At 34.7% G+C, this 18,004-nt stretch overlaps 1 protein-coding gene across 1 annotated transcript in view; it reads left to right on the top strand.

Annotated features, from left to right (window-relative positions):
* Positions 1-18,004, top strand: part of ICE2 (interactor of little elongation complex ELL subunit 2) — a 59,830-nt gene that overhangs the window by 34,704 nt on the left and 7,122 nt on the right. The window contains exons 12-15 of the mRNA XM_090272020.1: positions 4,882-5,011; positions 13,525-13,609; positions 13,865-13,915; positions 17,713-17,971. Of these exons, the coding sequence (XP_090128146.1) occupies positions 4,882-5,011; positions 13,525-13,609; positions 13,865-13,915; positions 17,713-17,971 (525 nt within the window). The remainder of the gene's footprint in view (positions 1-4,881; positions 5,012-13,524; positions 13,610-13,864; positions 13,916-17,712; positions 17,972-18,004) is intronic.

The following is an 18,004-nucleotide window of genomic DNA, read 5'->3' as shown; positions in this document are numbered from 1 at the left end:
AAGTTGTTGCTCGGGGAGTTAGGGTGTAGTAGCATAAGTCGATAATCAACAAATATTTAACATGGCATTTGTTATGAAGTTTAAGTTGTTGATCACTCTTCTAGTAGTTATTCCAGGCTGAAATTTTGGTAAAACACTGAAAACATTTTTAATAAGGAAAAATGTTTAGTTAAATATAAAGTCACGGATGCTGATAACATTCTGGCATGAACTCTATAAACTTTGTGGGAAATGACACCATCATAGATTTGACCTAGACTGGCACATATGTTCCTGCTTTCTCTAACTTCGGGGATCTTCTTGACTCATTTTAGAAGTCCAAATTGTGAAAGGTAGGCTTTCACACACATTTGAAAAGTCTCCCCCGAATTGTTAGGAGACCAAATGTTATTCTTTTTCCCTGTTGTTTCTTTGAGGTTTGATATAAATATTATGCTAAGTTAAAAAAGTTTTTGTAACAGTTTGCGTATTGAGCTCTTTCAGCAGTTTTCTGTATTTGATATTTGAAATTATCTTCCAGATTAGTTCAATTTGTGTGTGTATGTGTGGCCACTGAATTCTGCTAAATAAAGAGTACTTCTATATTATAATTATGTAACAAATAATGAAGTCTGTAATTTTTTCTTGAAAAATTTTTTTCTTTTCTGTATATTGTCATAGTATACATTTTTTTAGTTTTTAATGTCTAACCTACCACCTAATAAGGGTCCTCAGTGACCACTTTATAATGTCAGTGTGTTTCGAGGTAGGGATGAGGTGAGTCAAAAATTGTCATGTTCCAGCATTGATCCTTATGGATCAAATCATGTTAAAGAATAACTGAAAAAAATAAAATAAAACAAAGCGTCAACTTTTTAAAGCTGCTAATAGCACAGTTACGGTTTATCATGAAAAAACTAAGGCTAACTCTTCAGGATCTAAGATGTGTATTTTGTCCATTAGTACCTGGTGGACTTACTTGGTGGATGTTTTGCTTGCTGATACTTTATCCTTTGTTAAATTTAAGGAAGATTGTGAATAAATTATTAAATTCCTAACTCATAATTTGGTTTTCATCACTACTTCAGACTTTAAATTTTAGAAACCAAATGGTTTTGAGTTAAATGTATGGGGGAGTTATTTTTTAAATACGAAAAAGTCAGGGAGACAAAAGACTATATATATTTGATATCAGTCTCCTCCTAGATAAATACCAATATTCTCTGTATTAAATGATTTTACTTTATATGCTAACTTTTCCTGTTTCATCTATATTTAACTGCGATCAATTTAATGGCCATAGCATGAACATCTTGAATACAGAGAGTATCAGTGCCGTGGGTTATATTTTCAAGGTGTTACTTTTATTTATTTGTTTGTTTGTTTATTGAAAGCCTCACCTAAGGCTGTATTTATTGATTTGAGAGAGAGAGAGACATCAATATGAGCGAGAAACATTGATCGGTTGCTTTCCGCACACACCCCACCCTGATCAAACCTGCAACCTAGGTATGTGCCCTGACCAGGGATCAAACCTGCAGCCTTCTGGTGGATGGACGATGCTCCAACCAACTGAGCCACGTGGCCAGGGTTCAAGGTTTTATATCTTTAATTCTTACTGTCTCTGATTTATTTGAAGGATAACCTTATTTCTTTCACTACCCTGTGAACCTATTCCACTTTGTATTGGTCTGCCAGCTTATAGCGCTCAAAAATGATTGATGGCCAGGGTCACTTAAGTAAGAATAGCTTAGGGATGTTTTGCATACTTAGTTAATTCCTGAAATCCTGTTAAAGATACTGTTATTCACTTGACTGAAGTGAAATTTGTAAATGTCAAAACAGAACCTTATAGGAGAGAATTCACTCTTTATCAAAATAGGTCCAAACAGTTCAGCCCCAAAGAATATCTGAATAGCCTTTTATTTCTGATTGTGTCACACCCAGAATAAAGTTTAAAATTTTTCAATGAATAGTTATCATATTGCACCTATCATTGTATATAATAGTTTAGTACACATGGTTTAAATCCCTTAGTAGCATGTGCTTCCCTTGGAATCATATCCTGTTTATCTCTGTTTCTCCCAAATGTTATATACCATAGAAACTCAATAAATAGGTACTGAGTAACTAAAAAAAAAAAATGGGGTGAGGAAGGAGGAGGAGGTTCTTAAGGAAGGGAACTTAGGGAAGTTGAGGCACTAGTTTGAGAAATTTTAAAGTGGTGCTATTTAAACTAAGTTAGGATCCATCCTCATCAATATTTCCTACTGAAAAATCAAGTGGTTTAGATATAGGTTTAAAACACATTTATAAGTTTCTTCAACCTCTGATATCCAAGAACCTCATCTTTGGGTCTTCAATTTTCTGTTATGATAGTTGAGATTTTAGTTTCCAGTATCATTTATCCTTCCTCATCAAATCCCTTAATAAGAACTGCACATCAGAGAACTTAGAACAACAGCCAGTCTCAAATGATGGAATAAAATAAAGAGGGCTAATTTGGACCACGAGAGGAAGCTAGAACTTACTGAGTTCATATAGTTATGAAACCCACACCAAGTAACTTATTATGATTTGATATTATCTGTTATTATATGTCTCCATTAACCAGATTTCCTAAGAGATGTATTCTAAAATGATTCAAATATTTACTTTTTATTGAATTTATTGTGGTGACATTAATTAATAAAATTGTATAGGTTTCAGGTATACAATTCTATAATACATCATAGATCCATTTATTTTGTAATTTATATTGGTATTCCAGGATGAGAAAAAAGAATAATGAAGGTACTTGAATATTAGTGGGATCAATGTCAGGAAATAGCTATGAAATATCTATTTAGGAATGTATTTAAAAATTTTAAAGGTTTATGTGAAAAATTAAAAGACAGAGATCCCAGAAGAGAAGAAAAGCTTTCTCTTAGGGAGAATAGGAGTACCTATCAAGAGAGGAGGGAAATATTAGATTTAATTTTTATAGTTAGAAAATCGTTGCTCTCACTTTAATTTTGGAATACTAAGATAAAATATTCAGACTTTCTTTCCTTTGGCTTCCTGGAGATGGCAGTAGAATACATAGAGAAGTTAAAATCAGATTCAGGAATTAGTTTTACAAATATAGCAGTATTATCAAAAAGAATTCTCCGAAGTATTTTCTTTTCAGAAATAGCAAAATTTTTTTTTAGTTAAAAAAGTCTTAACTCTGTTATCTATCTATGATTCAAAAGTGGAATCTTCTTCATCAATTGTTCTCTTCCCAACCCTGCTTCAAACTGGCTGTGTGTCCTTGAGCAAACTTCTTACCCCTCTGAGCCTTCATTTCCTTCTCTACTTACTCTTTGCAACTATAAGTAACTTTAAGTGCAGATTGCCAGTTGCTGAAGAAATACTATGCAGTAAAATACTTGAGCAATAAAATTATCATAATCATTATATATATGTATTTTATGTAAAATAGATATGTTTTTTTCTTTTTTCAGATTGAGGGGCCTTAATACTCAAAGTTTGGCCCCTGGAACAACAACTTGTTAAAAATGCAAAACCTTGGCCTTCACCTCAGAGTCCACATTTTACATGATCATATTCCTATTAATGTTGAAATTTAAGAAACATTACTTTAGAATTTTAAAACATTCAAAGATAATCATCTGAACCAAACTTACTGTTATAGAAATTTTACTGGATTTGAATTGTTCTCATTACCACCATTGTGCCAAGCCCATTAAATTTGCCAGTTCATGAAAATCAGGAATTCTGAAACATTTATGAAATATTTTCAAGTATATAATTAGTGACAGCTTAGTATAATTTCAAAAATATGGTACTAAGTAACCATGTCACTCTGAGTTCCATAAATCATGTGTTTGTCTTTCTGCAGCTGGAAATGAAGACACTGCTCTTAAGAGTTGAATTGTCTTTGACAGAAATGAGATAACATGACTAACGTTATATATTTCACAAGCTTGTATTTCCTTACATATCCTCCTTTAGACCAGTAATGGGTATGGTCATTTACTTAATCTTTTTAGTGTCCTGACCAGTAAACTCTCTGTGGATAATTTGCCAGGTACTAAGTGTCTAGAATAAAGTTTTCATGTTAACCAAGCTAATGACATTCACAGATGTTCATGTAGATATCAATGCTTATTCATTCATAGAATGAAAACAAGCTGCTCAGAGTATTTGAGCCTTGATAATGTGAATGTGACTAATACTTTAAAGGGACAAAAAATAGATACCTTTTTTATCCCTTTGAGAATTATTAGTATATATATATATATATTTTTTTTTTTTTTTAAGATTTTACTTATTTTTAAAGATTTTATTTATTTTTAGGGACGGGGGAGAGAGGAAGAGGAACTTTAACGTGAGAGAGAAACATCAATTGGTTGCTTTCTGCACGCCCCCAATGGGAGACCTGGCCTGGAACCCAGGCATGTGTCCCAACCGGGAATCAAACCAGTGACCTTTCAATTCACAGGCCAGTGCTCAATCCACTGAGCCACACCAGCCAGGGCGAGAATTATTAGTATATTTTACAGTCACTCCTTTGCAGAATTTATTTTTTAACCTTTGGGCAGTTATGTATCATGGGCTCTGTTCCAAGGTTTCTGCTGTTAGTAAGCTTCCCTGACAGAAGTCACGTGTGTAGATATGTCGGGAGGTATGTTGATTGGGATGGGTCGGAGGGTCGTGGTTCAGGTTCTTATTCATCCACATCTTGCCTCCATCTACCAAGGTTCCATCTATCTTTCTGTCTGGATCCTACTGTATTTGAAAGGATGAAATAAAATTACTTGAAAGCATTTTGAAAGTGGCAAATCTATATAGGCAAATGTATGTACTGTTAATAGTAAATTAATGGAACTTTGAAAAAAATACAACCTTGCATTGCAGCAATTTCCAGTTTATGTTCTACCAAAAGTGGAATATCAAGCTTGTTATGGAGCTGAAGCTCTGACTGAAAGTGAACTTTGTCGCTTATGGACTGAAAGTTTATTGCATTCCAACTGCTCATTTTATGTTGGTAAGTTATATAAGAGGCTTTGTTCTCTTCTTTTCATTCTCTTGTAAATACATACTTCTTTTTTAAATTATATTTTATTGTATTATGCTATTTCAGTTGTCTCAATTCTACCCAGCATCCCCCATTCCTTCAGGCAATCCCCACACCATTGTTCATGTCCATGGGTCATGCATGTAAGTTCTTTGGCTGCTCTGTTTTCTATACTGTACTTTACATCCCCGTGGCTATTCTGTGACTACCTACTTGTACTTCTTAATCCCCTCACCTCTTCACCCGTCCCTCAACACCCCCCTCATATCTGGCAACCATCAAAATGCTCTTCATGATTCTGTCTCTGTTCTTCTTGTTTGCTTAGTTGTTTTTTTTTAAGATTCAATTATTGATAGGTATTTATTGCCATTTTATTGTTCATAGTTTTTATCTTATTATTTTCTTAAATAAGTCCCCTTAATATTTCATATACTAATGGCTTGGTGATGCTGAACTCTTTTTAGTTTTTTCTTGTCTGGGAAGCTCTTTATCTGCCCTTTGATTCTAAATGAAAGCTTTTCTTGGTAGAGCAAATCTTGGCTGTAAATTCCCACTTTTCATGATTTCTAGCCAGCAAGATTTCTTTTGAGAAGTTAGCTGACAGTCTTATGGGAACTCCCCTATAGGTAACTAGCTGCTTTTCTCTTGCTTCTTTTAATAAAAGATTCTCTCTATCTTTAATCTTTGGTGTTTTAATTATGATGTGTCTTGGAGTGGGCCTCTTCGCATCCATCTTGTTTGAGACTCTCTGTGCTTCCTGGACTTGCATGTCTTATTTCCTTCACGAAATTAGGGAGGTTTTCTTTCATTATTTTTTCAAGTAGATTTCCAATTTCTTGCTCTTTCTCTTCTCCTTCTGGCACCCCTATGATGCAAATGTTGGAACACTTGAAGATATCCCAGAGGCTACTTCCACTATTCTTGTTATTTTGGATTTTTTTTTCTTCTTGTTGACCTGATTGGTTGTTTTTTGTTTTCTTATGTTCCAAATCATTGACTTGATTCTTGGCTTCATCTACTCTACTCTTGTTTCTCTGTAAATTGTTCTTTATTTTATTTAGTGTATTCTTCATTTCTGACTGGATCTTTTTTGTGCTGTTGAGGTCCTCACTAAGTTCCTTGAACATGAACATCCTTACAGCCAGTGTTTTGAACTCATCTGATAGGTTGCTTATCTCCATTTTGTTTAGTTCTTTTTCTGGAGTTCTGATCTGTTCTTTCATTTGGGCCATGTTTCTTTGTCTCCTCATTTTGGCAGCTTCTCTGTGTTTGTTTTTATGTATTAGGTAGCGATGCTAGGACTCCCTGTGTGGCCTAATGTAGTGGGCGTCCTGTAGGGTCCAGTGGCACAGCCTCCCCTACCATCCAAGCTGGATACTTGAGGTGCACCCTTTGTGTGGGCTGAGTATACCCTTGTGTTGTAGTTGAGCCTTGCTTGCTGTTGGCAGGTCTGTGGCTCTGTGGGGAGAGGATTCATAAAAGGGACAGTGGTCTCTGCCTACCTTTCTGTCTGAGAAAAAGCTGTTGTCCAGCTCTCACCTTGATGCCAGACACTTCAGTTCCTCCCTTTGTGCCACTGGTGCTTTTCAAGCTGCTATCCCGGTGCTGGAGCTCAGAGGGAATGAGTGAGTAAGTCCGTGTGGGTTCCACCAACTCAATCCCTCCTGATTTTTACAGCCATAAGTTATGGGGACTTATCTTCCTGGCACTGGAACCCTGGGCTGGGGGCCTGGTGTAGGTCTGGGACTCCTCACTCCAAAAATATCCCTCCCAAATTTTTATCCACCACTCATGGATATGAGACCAGGCCATTCCGTGTATTTGCCCTTCCTACCAGTCTGGATGGATGTGGTTTCTTTAATTTCATAGTTGTCACACTTCTATTCAATTCAACTTCTGACGGTTCTGAGAGATGGTTGTTCTATAGTTTAGTTGAAATTTTGATGTGGTCATGCAAGGAGGCAAGCTGTGTTCACCTGCACCTCCATCTTGACCGGAAGTCAATACATACTTCTTAATTCAATTATAAATGTCTATTTCTACTTTTTGTTTTCAGTTTTGTAATTGTGTTAACATTCCTTTCTATTAAAACACCATTTCTACTCCAGAGTTAAATGGTGTGGGATTAGTGATAGCAAATGTTTTGATTTACCTTGTAACTAAAAATATAGATGTTTTCTAATGGGCTTCTTTCAAAGTACTTTTTTGTTGCTTTAAGCATATATTTTGAAATGTTTTTAAATTCATAATGATGTTTTCCAAATCTCAAATATTGATGAAATATCTATTCTTTTTACTTTGTGCTTTGTTGTCTTTTGGGGGTGTATAGTTAGGCAGGGATTGAATTTGTGTTATCTGGGTTCATGTACTGTTAATATACTTCGCATGGATAATAACTAATCATTATTGATATTGTTCCCTCCCAGTGGAATATGCTTATTCCCACAAATCTCAATCACTCCTAACCATCTCAAGTTGCCCCTCCATTAAGTCGTTTTCTTCCTCTGATCTCTCAATGCATTGTCTTTTTTATTTTTTACCACTCTTATAACATGTTGCTTTCTACTTTATTGTTCCTTTTTACACCTATCCTCTCTTCCCGTTAAATAAAACAATTTAAGAATCTGATGAAACTTTGTGTTCTCATAGTGCTTAACATAATTCCTGGTATATAATCAATGTTATGCGTGTGTTTTTCTTAATCAAAGAAAGGTTACCCACTGGAAAATTTATTCTGTATTTTGGTTAACCAATATTTTGTCTTCATAGTCTGTGAGAGTATTAATAAGATAATTGATTCATCCTGTCTGTTTAACCCAAAAACGAAGTGGCTAAATGCACTACTGGGTGGTACTCTAGCTCCTTCTTCACCCTTCATAATGCAGTGCCAGAAGCTTATTGCAGTGGTTTTTAACCAGCGACCATCATTTCAGTGTCCTTCCAAAAGATCTCTTTCCATGAAACATACCAACAGCCCTTCCAAATACCAACTAGTTGCCATCCACATCCACTTTAGGAAAGGACCAAAGAAAAACTTATCATTGAAATCCCTTTTAATTAAAAGTACTGACAGAGAATAGATATTCATGACTAAAACATTTAAAGTTTTTTATTTTTAACTACCAGTTTTAATGTAATGGCATAGATATACAATTCACTCAAAGTAATTCATCTTTATGTATCATGATAGTATCAGGACAACTGTCTTTATATAGTACATTATGTGGTACCACCTCATCTGTAAATTCGGAATTACAATAATTTTTACTTAACGTTTTTTATTTTTAAATTAGTTTATATCACTATTATTCTGTATTAGTTTCAGTTGTACAGCAAAGTAGTTAGAAAACCATGTACTTTGCAGAGCGGCCCCCCTGCTGCCTCAGGTACCCACCTGGCCCCACACATAGCTATCATGGTGTTATTGACTGTACACGTCTCTGTGACTGTTCTGGAACTACCAATTTGTGCTGTTTAATTCCTTCATCTTTTTCACCCAGCCCCAGACCCCTTCCCTCTGACAGCTGTCAGTCTGTTCTCTGTGTCTGTTTCTATTTTGTTTACTTTATTCATTAGATTTCACATATACGTGAAATCATATGGTATTGTCTTTCTCTGTCTGACTTATTTCACTTAGTATATAATACCCTCTAGGTTCATTCACGCTATCGCAAAAGATAAAATTTTATTTCTTTTTTTATGGCCTAGTAATATTCAATTGTATATATGTACCACAGCTTTTTTACCTTCTCATCTATTGATGGGCACTTGGGATGCTTTCATATCTTGGCTATTGTAAATAATGCTGCAGTGAACATAGGGGTGCATATTTTCTTTCAAATTATTATCTTAGGTTTCTTCAGATATATTCCTAGAAGTGGAATCTCTGGGTCATAAGGCAGTTTCATTTATAATTTTTAGAAGAATTTTCATACTGTTTTCCACAGTGGCTGCACCAATCTGTATTTCCACCAACAGCGCAGTAGTGTTCCCTTTTCTCCACAACCTTACCAACACTTGTTTGTTGATTTACTGATGATAGCCATTCTGGTAGATGTGGGGTGGTGTCTCATTGTGGTTTCGATTTGCATTTCTCTGATGATTAGTGACATTGAGCATCTTTTCATATCTCTATTGGCCATCTGTAAGTCTTCCTTGGAGAAGTGTTTATTTAGGTCTTCTGCCACTTTTTAAATCGGTTGATTGGTTGTTTTTGATGTTAAATCGTCTGAGTTCTTTTAAATTTTGGATATTAGCCCCTTATCAGATGTATCATTGGCGAATATATGTTCTTCCCTTCAGTAGGTTTTCTTTTTGTTTTGCTGATGGTTTCCTTTACTGACCAAAAACTTTTTTAGTTTGATATAGTACCATTTGTTAGTTTTTCTTTTGTTTTCCTTGCCCAAGGAGACATATCAGAAAAAATATTCTTATAAGAAATATAGATTTTACTGCCTATGTTTTCTTCTGGGAGTTTGATGGTTTCGAGTCATACCTTGGAGTCTTTGATCCATTTTGAGTTTACTTTGTGTATGGTGTAAGAAGGTGGTCTGTTTTCTTTCTTTTTCCTTTTTCTTGTCCGATTTTCCCAACACCATTTATTGAATAGACTGTCTTTATCCCACTATATGGTCTTGCCTCCTTTGTCAATTACTAATTAACCATACAGGTGTGGGTTTATTTCTGGGCTCTCTATTCTGTTCCTTTGGCCTATATGTCTGTTTTTATGCAAGTATCATGCTGTTTTGATTACTGTGGCATTGTAGTATAGTTTGATATCAGTTTGCATAGTACCTTCAACATTGTTCTTTCTCAAGATTGCTGAGGCTATTTGGGGTCTTCTGTGATTCCATATAAATTTTAGGATGATTTGTTTTGCAGTAGTTCTGTGAAAAATGCATGTGGTATTTTAATAGGGATTGCATTGAATCTGTAGATTGGTTTGGGTAGTATGGACATTTTAATGGTGTTAATTTTTCCATTTCATGAACATGATATATGCTTCCACTTATTTGTATCTTCTTCAGTTTCTTCCTTCAGTATCTTAAAATTTTCCACAGGTCTTTTACCTCCTTGGTTAAATTTATTCCTAGGTACCTCATTTTTTTGTTGTTGTTGCAGTTGTAAATGAGATTGTTTCTTAGTTTCTCTTTCTGATCATCATTGCTGTATAAAAATGCAATTGATTTCTGAATAATAATTTTGTGTCCTACTTTACTAAATTCATTCATTACTTCTGGTATTTTTTTGGTGGAATCTTTAGGGTTCTCTATATACAGTATCATGTCATCTGCAAATAATGACAGTTTAAAGGTTGTCTTTTATTAAATTTACAGTTTAACATATAAAACTGCCATCATCTATATGACTTACTTCATCTAAAGAATTCTTAAAAGTTCTAAGTAATCATTGCCCTTTGTGTTGTTTATCCTCAGCAGTCTTACCCACTTGTAAGCCATTCATTTTACTGTAATGGGGTGGTGTATTTGGTTTATTTGACAACTGTTTGGTGAGCAACTTACATTGTATTGTTGTGTGGTTGAGTTTTGTGTGTGGGTAAATATGTTTTTAAATGCTGTTTTTAAAGCATCTATGGGTTTTGAGTTTTTTAAAAATATTGTTATATTACTCTTTTAAGAAAAATGTTGCAACAGGGAGGGAGTATAGGAGAAAGGGTAGGCCCTCATAACACTTACTATGGAATTCTCTGTAGTTATTTCTGACCATATTTGATGTACACTATAATACATAATTTTAATTAAGATTTCTTTAAAAAGTAAGAACTGTTAGTCTCTTCAAAGGCATATTTAGTAAATGTCTAAAAATATTTTATTGTATTTAATATTCCCTTTCTACAGTTATTAAACCATTAAAATGTGCCTTTGTTATTAGAAATGTAGTTCTGTGATGAGTGTTAGAAATGCAGAGGGGAAACTAAAACTTAGTATAGAAAATAACAAATATTATGGGAAAAATGGATTTGTTGTCCTTGAAGAAAAACATCTAGTAAAAATGTTTCTGATTCTTTTTATGAGCACAAAGCAAATGAAAGAAGGCTAGATGTGAAAATGAGATATTAAATTATGTGCAGTTTTTTCCCAGTGATTGTCATTGGCTTTTTAGGTAATGTATTTTGGTAACTAAATATTGAAAGTTAAAAAAGTAAAAATGTTACAGAACCCCTGGGCTGCTCCAGTTGAAAACAAACCCACGGGCTCTTTAGTTAGGGGCCCGATTGCCCGCCGCCAAAATTATAACTCTCAATACCAGAGTTTAGTGAAAAGAAAAAGAATAGTTTATTTAACAGTTATATAGATTTAGTTATTTGCGGATTTCTGTTGTTAAGTCTTATGTTCTTTAAAACACCCTTAAACACATATCCTTGCCTCCCCCCCTACCAAACCAGGCTAGTTTTAGAAAAGTTAGAGAAACCGCTTCCCTACTTTCCAAACACAGTTCAGCTTTACCAGCAGCTGCCAATCACTCAATTCTGATTGGGGAGGTCCTTTCTGTGCTGTGGTGCCCTCCAGCTCTCAATGCAGGACCGCCTGGATTCTCAGCCTCCTTGCAAACTGCCTTCTTCCTGCAAATCGCATGGATCTCCTCTCCTCAAAACCGCATGGCACGAGCCTCTTAAAGCAGCCTGGAGACCCCTTCTCCGAGTCACATGGAGAAGGCCTCTTTACCAAGCCACGTGGAGGGAGCACACAAGAGAGCGAGAGAGCGAGAGCCCCAGACCGAGCGCGTGAGCGTGAAAGAGAGCGAGCTAAAATGTCCACAGCTGCTTATATATCCCTGACTGCGTCATCTGACGCAGTGGGCGTTGCAAACCGTTCTGACCATTCACAGACCCTTACGTAGGCTCTGTGTGCTTTCCATACCGTCCCCCGGTTCAAGACTCCTCCCATCTACCTGAGGCTTTGGATGCATTAAAGCCATTTTGCATAAAAAAAGACACTAGCCACTGGCCTCAGGCATGTGGAGGCATTCTGAAAAGCTGCTTCCTTCTCCCCATCCCCCAGCAGCAAACTCTGGGGATTTTTGGACTCCCCTGTTTCTGTAACAAAAACAAAAACTATTATTTTCAGTATTTGGGGGAATTACACTCATAAAAAGCAAATTGACGTTTTTAACCATGGTGCTGTAGCCTGTTGTTTGTATTGGCTTGACTGTCTGACGTTTCCCTGGGGTGTTCGTGTCACTCTTCCTCTGTACATTTCGGTGTCTCAGTGTTGGGTCTCAGCCTGTTGTGTTGTGGAACCTACACACCACTTTTTAAAATGGAAGCATCGTCTTCGGAATTTGCTGTTTTGTTTTTTGGATTTCTACTACTATGTCATATTTGTGAAAAAGTAAAACTTTGAGCTGACCTGATTTTTTTTAACCACAAGAAATCTCATGGTGTGCTTTAATTAAAAATAAGCCAGATCTTTTCAGCTTTATTGAGGTATAACTGACAAAATAGTAAGACATTGAAACTCTATTTCATGGTGATTTGATATATGTATATGTTGTGAAATGATTTCTCCCATTTGTTAATTAACACACCACCTCACATATTTATATTTATATTTTTTAATGAGAACATTTAAGTTCTACTCTGTCAAATTTTAATTATACAGTACAGTGTTATCAACTATAATCACCATTTATACATTAGATCCTCAGACCTTATTCATCTTACAGGTGAAAGTTGTACCCTTTTACCAACCTGTAACTATTTTCCTCATTCCCCTGTCCCCGAAAATCACTTTTCTACTCTGTTTCTATGAGACTGACTTTTTTAAAATTTAGATTTCCTACATAAGTGATACTGTGCAGTATTTGTTTTGGTCTGACTCATTTCAATTAGCATAATGTCCTCAGGGTATATCTCTTTTGTCATAAATAGCAGAATTTCCTTCTTTCTCATGGCTGAATAATATCCCATTGTATATACATACCAAATCTTCTTTATCCATTTATCTGTTGATAGACACTTAGGTTGTTTTCCTATGTTGGCTATTATAAATAATTAAGCTGGCTTTTATAATCTAATTTTCATCTTAAGAATCAAGTATGTCTTAGAGATGTGTAGAGCATGCACAGATGAAATTTGACTTTATCCATTTACTTTGATAATAGGTATGTATTTCTCTAAAAATTTAATCTCTGTAAAAATTCAACGTTCACAGCAATTAGAAACATATATATATATATATATATATATATATATATATATATGTATATGTATATACTTTTTTTTTGGTGTGGACGTGTAACCTTTTTTACATTCAGCACATTTTTTAGAATTAATACATAATTCTTATGACTTTTTATGTCATTTTAAAATACAGCTTTACTTAATAAACTTACAACTCTTTTGGAATGTAAAGTTCATTTACAGTTATTACAATTTATAAAAAATCTTTAAAGAAACTAGATAACTTGTTTTTTGTTTTTTTATTACTGTAATTGTTTTTAAGTTTGATATTTTATTTTAGGTCATATCGATGCATTTACTTCAAAGCTTTTCCTGCTAGAAGAAATTACCTCAGAAGAATTAAAAGAAAAAGTTTCAGCACTCAAGTAAGAAAGTTTATTTTGTGCTCTTACACAGGCCAATACTTGATGATTTTGAGGAAAACTCAGGAAATGGCAAAAATTAAATATTATAATTTAATCTAATTAAAGATAAATTTTGGTGTTCTGTGTTTTACACTATTTCAGCTATTTTTTAATTTTGTTATTGAGGGCATTTCTCTTCCTGAAGAGCTATAATTGTTAAGAGTAAGGGTTTTGTTGTTGTTATTTATTTTTACATGAATTTCTTCTGTTTTATAGGATTTCAAGTTTATTTAATATCCTCCAACACATTCTAAAGAAATTAAGTAGGTAAGTATTTTTTGGATAGTTTCATTGATATTTTTTATTTTCTTGGGTAAAAATTCATAGGAACTTTGAATATATGCTGTTATGAATAAATGGGATATAACCTAGAAAGGCAAGATTTATTTTTGGTGTAAAAGCTGAAATTATGAAAATTAACTAAAAAGATAATATGATTTACACTTTTCTGTAAGTCTTAATTGTATTGGTTTCCTGTTGCCACTGTAACAAATTACCACAGACTTAGTGGTTTAAAACAACACAGATTTATTCTCTTATAGTTCTGTAAATCAAAAGTCTGAAATCATGTTTCATTGGACTAAGCTCATGTCAGCAGGACTGGTTCCTTTTGGAGCCTCTGAGAGGAAAGTCACTTCCTTGCCTTCATTTCAGCTTCTGGTGGTTACCTGTAACCCTTGACTTGTGCCCCCTTCTTCCATCTTCAAAGCACATCACTCAGATTTCTGCTTCTGTTGTCACATAGTGTCCATACATATTTGCGAAGCCATTAAAGCTAACATTAACAGTTCTGGAAATTAGGATGTGGACATGCTGGGTGACCATTATTCAGCCTACCATAGCTATATGGTTCACATTTTCAGGGTAAGGAAGCAACATAGAGCTAGTGATCAGAAGTCATTAGGTCCATGACAAATCTTAGAATATAGATTCTCCACCTGATCATTTATCAAACTAAATATGTGCACTTGTTATATGAACCTTTGTGTTTCTTTTGAGGTGCCCTTACCAAAACATAAACTAAAAAACAATTCAAGAGTCTGGTCTGAAATCTCAAAGTTCCAACTCTCCTATTTATTATGCAACTGGATATAAGTTTTCTTATTTATAAAATGATGGTGTTGAGTTCACTAATTTCCTAGATACTTCTCAGGTCTGATATTCTGTGATTTTTTTTTGGAAGGATTTTATTTTATATATTCTGTTCTTCATGTAAAACACATGCTTCTACATGAAATTTTCCAAATGCTTTTTGAAGTGTTGTTATCAATATCTTTGTGTATTAGTTTTTGACTGCAGCTATAACAAATCACCACAAAATTAGTGTTGTTGAACAAAAATACAGTAGTCCCTCTGTATATTGCGACTCACTTATCATGGCCTCACTGTATCGTGGGATTTTTAAAAATATACTTAATTATTTATCGCGGATTTTTCACTATGTCACGGGATTTTACAGTACTGTGTATGTATGTTGCTAAAGTTACGTAGGTTTAAGAGTGTAGAATATGTTTAAGAACGTAAGTAGTGTTTATAAAAGCGTGAAAAAGGTTAATAAGGGAGTAGGAACAGTTTCTAAGTGTGTGGGAAGGGTTTATAAAGCCTTAAAATATATATAAATACTAAAATAAATGTAAGGTTCCTACTTCACAGATTTTCGCCTATCGCAGGGGGTCTAGAACATAATACCGACGATAAGTGAAGGAATACTGTATATTATCATGCAGTTCTATAAGTCAGAAGTCTTTAACAGATCTCCCTATGATAAAATCAAGGTATCAGCAGGGCTGCATTATTTTTTGTAAGACTGTGTATGGTCTGTTTTCTTGACTTTTATATATTTTAGAAGCCATGTGCATTCCTTGGCTCATGCCTTACCCTCCATCTTCAAAGTTTCAAAGGCAAGGCCTGGTTGGGTGGCTCAGTTGATTGGAGTGTCATCTTGTATACCAAAAGCTTGCAGATTCAATTCCTTGTCAGGACAAATACCTAGTTTGTGCATTTGATACCCAGCCAGGGCGCATCGCATCTCTCTCTCTCTCTCTCTCTCTCTCTCTCTCTCTCTCTCTCTCTCTCTCTCTCTCCCCTTTCCCTCCCTCCCCTCCCGCCCCGCCCCCATTCTTTCTCTTTAAAATCAGTAAATATATCCTCAGGTGAAGATTAATTTAAAAAAATTTTTTTTCAACAGTTTCAAATGTGAGTGGAGTCCTCCTCATATCACATCATTTCTGACCTCTTCTGCAGTCAGTCTCTAAGTCTCTTCTGCCTCCCTTTTGTACATATAGTGACTCTTATGATTACAGTGAACCCACTAAGATAATCCAGGAAAAACTTAACTATTTTAATATCAGCTGATTAGGAAACCTGAATTCCATTTTCATTCCCCTTTGCCATGTAATGTAATATTTACAGAATCTAGGGTTTAGGACATGAGCGTTTTCGGGAGGCCATTTATTCACCATGTACATTGCACTTTTGTGGCACTTTTAAGATACTCTTCTTTGGAGCATCTATCTTGTTCTTTATGAATTCTTTCTGTTAATCAAAGCCACCTTTATTTTTAGTAAAGTTAACTATATGATTTTTATTGAAAGATCAATTTTTTAAATGTTATTTATTCCTACTACCAAATCAACTAGTCATTTCCTTATATTTAAATATAAAAGTAATTGTTTGGGAAAGAAATTCTTCAGAGGGTAAGAATAATTTTCTGTACTTCCTTTGTCCACACCTATTACTTTTCTACTTAAAAAATTAATGAGAAAGCCCTGGCCAGTGTGGATCCGTTGGCTGGAGCATTGTGTCATAACCAAAAGGCTGTGGATTTGATTCCCAGTCAGGGCACATACCTGGGTTGCAGGTTTGATCCACACATTGGAGCTCATATGAACCATGGTCCGGGCGCATTCGATCTCTGGGCTAAGTGCGTACAGGACTCAACCAGTTGGTGCTTCTCTCTCGCATCGATGTTTCTCTCTCTCCCTTTCTCTTTCTAAAAGAATGAAAAAATGTCTTTGGGTGAGGATAAAAAAAAAATTAATGGAAAGTAACTTACCAGGTTTGTAGGCAGATACATATAACTAAAGTATGATTAATTCTTATTTTTAATGATATATTGTGGTAAAGAACTGATGTTCTCCTTAGCACCTTTGAGCTAGGAGTATTACATCCTAAGAGAGTACAGTATATTAATCATATTCTTTTAGTTCTTTATTTTAATACACTTAATTCCTTAAAAACTTTCTAAGGAAAAAAGGAAGATGTATATTTGATGTTTGACAGAACTTATTATTATGATGGTGAGAATTATGATTAAGGGTATGGTCTGTGACGTTTGTCTGATTTTGTATCCAAGCTTTGCACTGAGAACTTTGGGCATATTGCTTATCATGTCTAATTTCTGTTTAATAATTATATTATGCACTGAAGGTTTGTTGTGGACGGTTTAATAATAAAATGGATATAAGCAGTACAATAGTTAACTCATGATAAACATTCAATACCTATCAGCTGTTATTGTTACTATTATTTTTCTAGCACCTCATTGTATTGTGATTGTTCTATAGACTGTTTCTGCTACCTTTAAACTACTCGATCTAGTGAGTGAATGTGTCATATTCACTTCTGTATCTCTGTTTACCTATGACTAGTTACAAAGTAGATGCACTGTTTGTTGAATGAATTAAAATGTTCTGTATAAGAATGATACGAATGTATATTCATGACATGCTTTTCAGTATAAATGTATGTTGTCCATGGATTAGAGAATTAGGCAGACTATTTGTTTCCCATTAAATAATTGAAAACTCAGAAGTTGGCTGGTATGACAGTAAAAAGAAAATAATCATAATCATATATCCTGAACTTTGGGATAAGAATCAAAATTAGTTGCCTAAAAGACATGAAAATAGTTTAAAAGACTTCTTAAATCTTATTTGGTCATAAAATTACTTTTAGAGGTGGTACTCCATTCTGATATTGTTTTTGATTTTACTCATAGACAATGATTAAGAAAATGCTTTTGAAATTGACGCATTGAGTTGAGTTTCATTGTGTGGCTTTAGCTTGCAGGAGGGTTCCTACTTGTTGTCTCATGCAGCAGAAGATTCTTCACTCCTGATCTACAAGACCTCTGATGGAAAAGTCACTAGGACAGCATACAATTTGCATAAAACACATTGTAGCCTCCCTGGTGTACCTTCCAGTCTCTCAGTTCCCTGGGTTCCATTAGATCCCAGTCTGTTGTTACCGTACCATATCCGTCACGGAAGAATACCTTGTACTTTTCCACCTAGGTCACTAGGTCCCAAAGCACAACAAAAGGTAAGATCTTTTTATAAATTAAACATTCCATTC

Source organism: Furipterus horrens, unplaced genomic scaffold (genome assembly GCF_987537825.1).
Source record: "Furipterus horrens unplaced genomic scaffold, mFurHor1.1.pri manual_scaffold_3, whole genome shotgun sequence".
NCBI classification, from domain to species: domain Eukaryota; kingdom Metazoa; phylum Chordata; class Mammalia; order Chiroptera; family Furipteridae; genus Furipterus; species Furipterus horrens.
The sequence above is the reverse complement of the archived record's forward strand: the minus strand, read 5'-3'. Positions and strand labels throughout refer to the sequence as shown.